Source organism: Primulina huaijiensis, chromosome 12 (genome assembly GCF_012295235.1).
Source record: "Primulina huaijiensis isolate GDHJ02 chromosome 12, ASM1229523v2, whole genome shotgun sequence".
Taxonomy (NCBI): Eukaryota; Viridiplantae; Streptophyta; class Magnoliopsida; order Lamiales; family Gesneriaceae; genus Primulina; species Primulina huaijiensis.
Genome location: NC_133317.1, coordinates 9234981 through 9245081, shown reverse-complemented (window position 1 = coordinate 9245081; position 10101 = coordinate 9234981). Strand labels below are relative to the sequence as shown.

The window sequence follows — 10101 nt, the reverse complement described above, 5'->3', positions numbered from 1 at the left end:
AAGTTCCATGGTAAACTAATGCAGAAATGGTTATCAAGCATTGTACGTAGAAGAACACGTTTAAGTTATCATTCAAATATGTTACTTATCATCAAAAGAAACACACAAACTCAAGACTTTACAAAAGAATGTAACAACAAAAAATAAGAGCATGTAAGAGTAAGTGTGGTTTGATACAGAGTATATCGAAAATTTTCGTTGATATCGTGTTTCGAAAAATTTTGGTACAGTAAAATAGAGAAATATAGCTAAAGCCTATATATATATATATCATAAGAATTTTTTTGGGACTGAAATACATAAATTTTATAAATCTCATACCGATAAATTTTCGACAACCTGAAAACTTCGGTATTTTTCGAAATGATAAATGCAGTATATCGAAATTTTCGGTGTTTTTTTCATTTATATACAAAACATACAACGATTAAGAAACATAAAGTAAATATTCAACTATCCTCATTTGACAATGAATCTTTCAAAGATGTAACTCAAAAATGAAATTCGAAAAGCCATTTGAAGTTATAGAATCTCAATTTCACGTAAATCATTCCAAAAGCGAGAGTTCTAATTGTTAGTCAAAATCAAAATCCCAATTCAGTATTGGGAGTGGTGGCAGCGGACTGCCGATGGAAAGGATTGAGAGAAAAAAGTGAGGGCCTCGATGGTCTAGAGTATGAAAATTAGAGAGACAGTTCGGAAAAGCAAGGATCCGTTTACAATATGACTCGATTTATTTTTCGTTTGACTTGTGTTTTTTATTCTAAAAATATCAAAAAATATTTTTCAGTTATTCTTTTAAAATTATTCTTAGAGAATAATTAATTTTTTAAACAAAAATTATAAATTTTTTAAAAAATATTGTCCAAACACAATATATTTTAATTTTTTATTTATAAAATACTAAAAACGTTTATAAAATATTTGTCAATTTTGATGGTTATGATGAATAGAATAAAATAATCTCATAAATTAATTTTTAAAAATTATTGAATAAATAATTTAAAAAAATAACTATGAAAAACTGTAGAATAAGGAGTATTGGTTTAGGGTTTAAAGATATAGGATGTTATGCTCAAACCCTAGTTCGCCAGTAATAATCCAATCATGGCGTCGGCGGTGACTCTGAAGAAGAACTACCGTTGCGTTAACTCGCTTCAGCAATTCTATACCGGAGGACCTTACGTTGTATCATCCGACGGCTCGTTCTTCGTCTGCGCCTGTGACGATGCTTTGAAGATTATTGATTCTTCCAATGCTTCCATCAAATCAACCATTGATGGTGATGCAGAGCCTGTTACGGCTCTCGTATTGAGCCCTAATGATAATTTTCTTTTCTCCACCAGCCACAGCCGTCAAATTCGAGTCTGGGACCTTGTTTCTCTCAAATGCATCCGCTCCTGGAAGGTACTTTTTATTAAACAAAATTGTTTTTTGTCACATGGTGTTGTGAAATTGAAGCATCAAATTTGAAATCAGCTTTGCCTTTAGGTTGTGTGCTAACGCGTGACCTAATTCTTTCACTTGATTTTAGGTTGAGTTTTTTTAAAAAAATTATGATCCTACGGCTACAAGTTTGATTCTTTAGAGCTGAACATGCGATCCACATGGTTTTCAACCTATCAAATTCTTTACTTTGTTGTGTTGGAAATAGGGGCACGAAGGGCCTGTGATGGGAATGGCTTGCCATGCCTCTGGGGGATTGCTGGCTACAGCAGGGGCTGATAAGAAAGTGCAGGTGTGGGACGTGGATGGAGGATTCTGCACCCATTATTTCAAGGGGCATAAAGGCGTGGTAACCAGTATTAAGTTCCACCCTGACCCGAGCCGCTTACTTGTGAGTTCCTTTTGATTAAAATTTGTCCTACTCTTGTTGGTGTCTAATGACCGCTCATGGGTATTTGGGGAAAACTATGCATTATGCTTGGTTTTATGGACAGCTTTTCTCAGGTGGTGATGATGCTACTGTAAGAGTGTGGGATCTTACTAGCAAAAAGTGCGTAGCAACTCTAGAAAAACATCAGTCAGTGGTTACTTCGATTGCAATAGCTGAAGATGGATGGGCCTTGCTTACTGCTGGAAGAGACAAGGCATGTTAGTGTTTTTATGCGTGCTTAATTAGTGCAGTCGGTTCTGAATGGAAAGAAAAAACTACTGCTAGCTGAAAATGATTAGCCAGAATTGGAAATATTGTACTTGAATAATCTAGCTAAGATTCTTGAATACTATATGAACACACTTTACTTGTGCTCTGCATTGAACAGTTTAGCTTGACCTATGTTTGCCACTTCTTTTCTGGCTCATATGTTACACACTCTAATGATTTCAGGTTGTGAATGTGTGGAACCTACACAATTATACTTGTGCAACTACTGTACCGACATACGAGGCAATAGAAGCAGTGTGCACAATAGATTCTGCATCCCCTTTTGCCTCATGTTTGTCGTCATCAATAAAGAAACATGGGAAGAAGAAAGGCTTATCACCTATTCCATTTATAACTGTTGGTGAGCGTGGGATTGTGAAGATATGGAATTCAGATGGGTAGGACATCTAATACCAAGAATATTTCAGATATTGACATTCTATGAGATATTTACATAGAGTAGAGAGCGTGTTTCATTGGATCTCCTGTAGGATACCTGTTGTTCATGTATAATTTCATTTGCTGTTGCATGGTCCTCGATTAAACTCTTTTGATACTTTGGTCATCGATTGTTCATTTAAAATTCCACGTGACTGCTCAAAAGATATTTCCTGGTCACTGTAATTCTATCTTGATTAAAGAGTTCATCCTATCATTCTTGTAAATGAATATTGAACTTCTATAATTCTGTACAGGGCAGTACTCCTTTTTGAGCAGAAATCTTCTGACGTTACTATTATTATGGACAAAGAGGATGTTAAGAGGGGTTTTACATCAGCTTTGATTCTACCATTAGGTCAGGGATTGCTCTGTGTTACAGCTGACCAGCAGTTTCTCATCTATGTTTTGGAAGAACATTCTGAAGTTGGTCTGAATTTAACCCTGAGCAAAAGGTTTATTGGATACAATGAAGAGATTTCTGATATGAAGTTTTTGGGTGAAGAAGAACAATTCCTTGCAGTTGCTACCAGTGTAGAGCAGGTAAATTTTTTCCAAATTCTCTCTTGGTGGCATCATTCTATCAATATTAATGCTTGATTCTGTGATGAGTGCTTTTGCCATAAGGATGAAATCCTTGTCCCAGGCTTCCATTTTAAAGGATTACTGAACAGATGGATGTGATATTGTGGTTTCATTACTCTTTCTTGGTCTTTGCATTAAATTATCAATGTGCAGGTACGAGTATATGATCTGGCATCGATGTCATGTTCCTATGTATTGTCTGGCCATACTGATGTAGTTCTATGCCTTGATACCTGTGTCCAAAGTCCTGGAAGAACACTTATAGTTACTGGAAGCAAGGATAACAATGTGAGTTTTAGGTTGAAGCATTATTAAAATCATTTCTGTCACCTGAGTAGACGTCCTGCTTTTATACTTTTATGCCAGTCCAGACTTACAACTCCTTTTTTATTTGAGAATACATGTTTAGATGCTGATTCTGCTATCTTCATAGGTTAGGCTGTGGGATTCCCAAAGCAGATGCTGCATTGGAGTTGGCATGGGTCATATGGGAGCTGTTGGTGCTGTTGCTTTTTCAAAGAAAAACCGGAACTTTTTTGTTAGCGGCAGTAGGTAAATAGTTCAGATTTTCTGATCGAAGGTGCCTTGTTTTATGACTGGTCTTACATGATGTGTGTATGGATTTGATTTATAAAGAGTTTCTGTCTATTATATTGTATGTAAAATAGGAGGCCCATTGTTGACATCTAGTATTTCCTGGCTACTTTTTAATGATAATACCTATTTAATACCTCCTGGAATTGGGTAATAAGAGCAACAGTATTTCCAGATTGCTATGCACACACAGCTCCAACGAGTGCCTTTGCTTGAAAGCAGAATTTGGTAGCATTTTGACTCAGTGTTGAACTGAAAGTATGCCTGTGGGGTTAGTTTATTAACTCGACGTGGGATGTATTATTAAACCTAGTTTTGGGAAAAAATTTAACTTATCATGTTTTGGCCATATAATGGAATGCCTGTAGTTCTACCTTTTTGTTACAATACTTTTCGCAGTTGTTTTTGTAATGGGATTGCGTAGTTTGCTTATTTTTAATAGAGCATTTAACTTTTTTGTTTCAAATATGCTACATTTTTGTTTTCTTTCTAGAATTCAGCAATTTCTGGGATTAGTTCAATATTTTTAATTCTTCTGATGTGACATGACAATTTGCAGTTCCCTTTGATTTGATTCACTGTCCTGAGATCTAAATACTGTAGAGAAGCCTGTTAAATGAGTTTAGTTGTGTTGTTTATTTTTAAATCCATTAATCTAATTTGTATGCTATAATTATTTCTGGCATTCCTGGCCCCTGTTCTCTTAACTGTGTATGTTTTTTTCTGGCATTACCTTTGGTTTAGTGATCGTACACTTAAAGTGTGGAGCTTAGATGGAGTTTCTGATGATGTAAAAGATGTTTCCAACTTGAAAGTGAAAGCAGTTGTAGCGGCCCATGACAAAGATATCAACTCGTTAGCAGTTGCACCCAATGACAGTCTCATTTGTAGTGGCTCCCAGGTTAATAAGAGAAATTTCATTTAAACTACCTTGGTTCTGAAATTACTACAAGGACATTTCTCAATGGATCAAGAAACAACAGAAGGAATCTTATTGTTTTCAACACCCCCCCCCCCCCCCCCCAACCCATCATATTCAGGACCGTACAGCTTGCGTATGGAGGCTCCCAGAACTGGTTTCTGTGGTTGTCCTTAAAGGACATAAAAGGGGAATTTGGTCTGTGGAGTTTTCTCCAGTTGACCAATGTGTCATAACAGCTTCTGGTGATAAGACGATAAGAATATGGTCAATCTCTGATGGTTCGTGTTTAAAAACATTTGAAGGACACACATCAAGTGTGATTAGGGCATCATTTGTCACATGTGGAACCCAATTTGTTTCTTGCGGTAATCTAACCTGTCGATTCTGTTCTTAATTTTCTGCGCATAATCCAATACTTTGTTTTGATTTTGATCTGTGAACAAATTTTTCTCCTATAAGGTGCGGACGGCTTGGTGAAGCTATGGACTGTTAAAACAAACGAATGTGTGGCTACTTATGATCAACATGAGGACAAGGTACTGAGTTGAACTCTTTAAATCTCAAATGACCTCTTTGTCGTTTCCATTTCTTGATTTTATCAAATAACACTAGATTTGGAGTGATGGTATCTAGATGTGTGGATCATGTTAAATCGTATCACACTCCTGTCTTGGTTTGGCTGCTATTTCAAGCAGCACAATTTCAAAGTCTGGTCCTCTTAAAAGACACCAATGCTATGACAAAGTCCTTTCTTCTATTGATCGTCAACGAGTCTTTTTTAAACAGCAACCAACCTGTCTGAAAAATTGTGTATCATTGAAGTTCGAATGATAATTGTCAGAAACATCTGCCAAAACAGAAACAAAGGGTGAATTAGATGTCTGGTAAAGAAAGGGATTATTTTTGCGGATTGATCTCAACTTGTTGGATAATGAAGAATATGTGATATTTCATGTTATGTTTCTCAACTGTACGTGTCTTTTTATTTCGATCCAATTTTTTTAGCATTGGAGGTGAAGTGTATGTATCATTGTTTTCCCAGTGTCATTTTTTGCCTAGTCTCGTTGTGTTTTTCTCTTTCGCTTCTCATCACTCTTGTGTGCAGATTTGGGCATTGGCTGTAGGTAAGAAGACAGAAATAATTGCAACAGGTGGTGGTGACGCAGTTATTAATTTGTGGCATGACTCTACGGCTGCAGATAAAGAGGAAGCCTTTCGCAAAGAAGTGAGCCGGTTCATTCTCAAATTAAAGTTTCTTGATTCATGAGACTATAATTTATGCTTAATGCGAATGGCTATTTGTGGGAATAAATTATCTCATATTTTACTGCCTTTTCGGTGGAGTTTTTGAGTGTTCAATGTTACATATCGCATAAAAAAGAACTTGCACAAAATGTGGCTGTGCCTTGCGAAGGTTTCCTCTGGCTAGAGCTGGACTGAGCTGAATCTCGTAAAACCATTTTAAATTTTTAAACAAGTTGGTGTAATGCATCCTATTTATGAAACGCAGCGATTCTTAAATATACTTCTCGTGTTAAATAAATCTTCCATGTGAGTGGGTTGGATTTATAATCACGGGGATCTGAGTGGAGGATTATCATATTGCGGTTGCAGGAGGAAGGTGTTTTGAGGGGGCAAGAACTAGAGAATGCTGTTTTTGATGCCGACTACATCAAAGCCATCCAGCTTGCATTTGAACTTCGGAGACCTCACAAACTGTTCGAGTTATTTAGTGAGCTCTGCAGGTGAAATGTTGATTTTTATTGCTACAATATTCCTGCTCGGCAATGCATGTATCTAGATTGTCTACAAGAACTTGCCTTTTCTTAACAGGAAGACGGATGGCAAATCTCAGATTGAAAAAGCTCTGGGTCCTCTTAGCAAGGAAGAGTTGCACAAACTTCTGGAGTATATAAGAGATTGGAACACGAAGCCAAAACTATGTCACGTAGCGCACTGTGTGTTGTCTCGTTTATTTAGCGCCATCCCGCCTACGGAAATTATTGAGGTAGTTATTTTCTGGTACTTTTATGAAAGCCTCGCTGTCAGATCTTTAACTACTAATGTGGTTTCAGATAAAGGGCATCGGGGAACTGCTTGAAGGTCTTATTCCTTATTCTCAGAGGCATTTCAGTAGAGTAGACAAGTTGGAAAGCAACACTTTCCTCTTTGACTATACACTAGCTGAAATGTCAGTTCTCGAACCTGAAGGAATGGATACAGAGTCAAGAGATGAAGATACGAATCACTCTGACATTACGGAAGAAGAGCCTATACCAGCTGCAGTTTCATCAAGAAAGAAGCGGAAATCGCAGAAATCTCAAGACGAGCAACAGAAAAAATCGAAGGTGGCTTACAAAAGCGTTGCTGCCACTGCCATATAGTGATTGCACGTGGACGCAAGTGCTTCACTCATGTATTTTAGGAACCCATCTAAAGGACAGATGGTGCTTATTAAAGAAAAACTTCATATAGCCATTCCACCATCTGCTTTATGTATATCAAAGAGTCCTGGCAATTTTGTCAAGTGAGGATGTGGGAGGCACAGTGCACACATCTTAGGAGGACGATTTTGTCTGACGTTGTATTAGAGGGATGACCAACTGTGAAATTTAATTTTTGAATTTGTTATTAAATCATCTTATTTCTCTCAATATTGTGTATAATGGGATGATTGTGGTATCCACATTCCACATTTTCGTGCCCAGCTAACAAACTTCTTTAAAATCTTTTATTACTAATTTCAGAACAAAGGCATGCCATCCCCAAGACCGGGGACACAACGTGACAATAAAGACATTTAAGGGCTTGTATTAAGAGTCAACATAAATAGAAGGTATGAGAGGAATAAGAGGACGATAAGCCAAGCCACTCTCGCTGGGAGGGACGATAGCTCTCATATAATGCTAAGGCTATGTTCAGCCAGTTGTTTTTAACCTAAACTTGTTAAGAGCATCATCAGAAGCAATAATACATTGTTTTCCCATAATAACAATATCCGACACATTGCTTTCCCAGAAAACGGATATCGGCCAGTAAATCAATTAGCCTTAAAAGTCGCAACAATAAAATCGAAAATGGTGGACAAGGGAAGAAAACATGACAATGTGGCGGAAGTATCGCATGCATGCCCACCATTCTAATACTTAAAACCCTGTGCAAGCTTTGACATCCAGAATGTAATGACAAGTTGAGACGTTTTTATTAGCAACTCCAAAGACTACGAAAACAATCATATGCATTGAAATAAAAACAAAACAAAAGTTTGAAGATTCAATGCATCCATCGTACCATCCAAATACCTGTTTCTACATGAATTTGTTAGACGTCAACTCAGGAAGTTCAAAAATAAATGTCAGTATTTTTAATCATCACTACTTTTGGCCCGCAGCGTCACAAAACTTCCAAGATGACTTGACAAAACTAGGACGATTCGCAGCTATCACTTACCTTTGGTTCCACAAGGTCAAGAAAAAAATCAGTCAAAATTTTCTCATAATCTGGCATCTTTGCGTATCCAGGAAAGTAATTTACATCGATTACGAGATAACGGTCATCAGTCCTACTGTCCCTTATCATATCAAAGTTAAAAAGATTCAATCTCAGAGCTTGCCTCAAACCAGTAGCCACTTCATTCAGAAAACTAGATGGAGGCATTTCAGTGGCTTCAATTAGCCTTGTCACACTCTCATCACTTGGAGCATGAGCTGTCAAATTCGATATTTGTGAAAATGGCAATAAATTTTCCGACTTACACACTTTATTTATCTCAATATCCGGCAAGGAACCTCGTTTCACACAAGTCACATGCTTGCCAGCCACATAGACTTTGAAAATCACCCCTCCATGGTTCACAAACTCCTGTAACACAAATGAGGTGTTTAGCTTCAACTCCTTCAAACCCGTTTCTCGAAAAACTAGCCACATTTGATGCGAGGCAGCGCTTCCATCTGCCACAAAAGGCTTTGCTATCACTGGGAAGTTCATGCCTTCTGATTTAACACAATCAAATACCGATTCATGACTTTCCACAAACACCTGCTTCGGAATCCCCAGTGAGATTTTATGACTTATACTCAGCTCTTGTACGACTTGAAGCATGGAAATCCGACTGTGAACCCGCTCGATCGCATCAGGAGAATCAATGATGATGACTTGGGGGTTTTGCGAATGGAATTCTAGGAGTTGATGGGTCCATTCGGGGCCATATAACTTGTGGATGAGGCAATCAAATGGGCCCTGTTCAATCAAAGATTTGTCGAGGTGGATGTGAACTAGGTCAATTCCTACTTGCTCAGCAGTGTGAACAAGGGAGGGTTGAATGAAGCTCTGCACTTTCTTGGGTGCGAGGGCATATCCTACGCGGTATCTTTTAACATCTTTCTCGGAAGACATGGTAACTCAAACTATCTGAAGCAGAAGAATAACAAAACGAACACAAACGGAATCCTGAATAAGGATCAATCCATGTAAACAATATCAGAAGTTTCGACGAACAAGAAAATAAAAAACCAAATTGAGAAATCCCACAATCTAATCATTCCGTAAAGATCTTGAGTCATAAAAGAGCACATTTTTCAATCGAATACAGATACCCAGTAGAATTTTATCAAGAAAAATCAAAAGAATGAAAAATCAAAATAAAAAAAGGACACAGAATCCCGCACCTCTGATCAATCTCCGTCGCAGAGATCAACGGAACACGGTAACGGTGATACAAAAGTGATGCGATTCAGGAGGAGGAGACGGCGGAGATAACAATGAACATGCAGCATCAGACGTAAGCTCGCGGCAAGAGGCCCGAAGAAGAATGCACTGGGAATGAAGCGGTTTAATTATTATATATTAAAATATTAGTGCAGATTTTTTATTTGTTTTTTTTTTTACATTTTATATTTAAAAAATTATTATTATTTCTATAAAAAAATTTGACCAAGTACAGCGAGATCTGAGTAATATTTTTTTATAAACCGGATCAAGACGAAAATACATTTTACAAATATCATTTATATCAAAATATTTTAAAAATATAAATATATTGATTACGTTCAAATCATACATAATATTTGTGTATATAATACACAATGTATGTTTCATTCGACTAGTATATATAACGGATAAAGTATTTGAAAAATAACTCGATACAAAATTTATTTGATAAAGAACACATTTCGGTATAAATTATTAGAGTAGGTGATACTCACGAGAAATTTAGGGTCTGATTCCGGCGAGTGTCACTAATCCAGACGCAGGTTTTGAAATTATCATGAGCCTGAAATCACAAATAAGACCGTTAGAAGGGGGCCAGGAGGGTGTCCTGGCGTAGCCCCTCCGACGCTCAAGTCAGAGACTGAGGATATATGGAGGGAGCAGCTAAGGGCGCTGCTAAAAACAATATAGTGAATAATTCAACTGA

The 10101-nt window shown here is 37.2% G+C and overlaps 2 protein-coding genes across 3 annotated transcripts; one reads left to right on the top strand and one right to left on the bottom strand.

The window, feature by feature from the left end:
• Window positions 1-1031: 1031 nt before the first annotated feature.
• Window positions 1032-7302, top strand: LOC140989916 (protein TORMOZ EMBRYO DEFECTIVE). Its single transcript, XM_073459452.1, has 14 exons — window positions 1032-1407; window positions 1655-1837; window positions 1941-2090; window positions 2330-2544; window positions 2842-3127; window positions 3323-3457; window positions 3603-3721; window positions 4508-4664; window positions 4804-5050; window positions 5145-5221; window positions 5791-5910; window positions 6300-6430; window positions 6519-6693; window positions 6761-7302. The coding sequence occupies exons 1-14, from the start codon at window positions 1108-1110 to the stop codon at window positions 7067-7069; spliced, it is 2604 nt and encodes an 867-aa protein (XP_073315553.1). The 5' UTR covers window positions 1032-1107; the 3' UTR covers window positions 7070-7302.
• Window positions 7303-7725: 423 nt separating this feature from the next.
• Window positions 7726-9510, bottom strand: LOC140989345 (inositol-tetrakisphosphate 1-kinase 1). 2 transcript variants are annotated; one of them, XM_073458545.1, is made up of 2 exons: window positions 9353-9510; window positions 7726-9134 (listed from the first exon to the last, which is right to left on the bottom strand). In XM_073458545.1, the coding sequence occupies exon 2, from the start codon at window positions 9078-9080 to the stop codon at window positions 8109-8111; it is 972 nt and encodes a 323-aa protein (XP_073314646.1). In that variant the 5' UTR covers window positions 9081-9134; window positions 9353-9510; the 3' UTR covers window positions 7726-8108. The 2 variants fall into 2 exon arrangements, with proteins under 2 accessions (XP_073314646.1, XP_073314647.1); XM_073458546.1 differs by having other exon boundaries at window positions 7726-9095.
• Between the last annotated feature and the right edge of the window lie 591 nt (window positions 9511-10101).

Bases quoted from the DNA above. Each gene is read 5' to 3' on its own strand.
- LOC140989916 (XM_073459452.1), top strand. From the start codon at position 1,108: ATGGCGTCGGCGGTGACTCTGAAGAAGAACTACCGTTGCGTTAACTCG. The intron at 3,128-3,322 runs GTAAATTTTTTC...ATCAATGTGCAG, and splicing joins TTGCTACCAGTGTAGAGCAG to GTACGAGTATATGATCTGGC. The intron at 4,665-4,803 runs GTTAATAAGAGA...CATCATATTCAG, and splicing joins TCATTTGTAGTGGCTCCCAG to GACCGTACAGCTTGCGTATG.
- LOC140989345 (XM_073458545.1), bottom strand. From the start codon at position 9,080: ATGTCTTCCGAGAAAGATGTTAAAAGATACCGCGTAGGATATGCCCTC.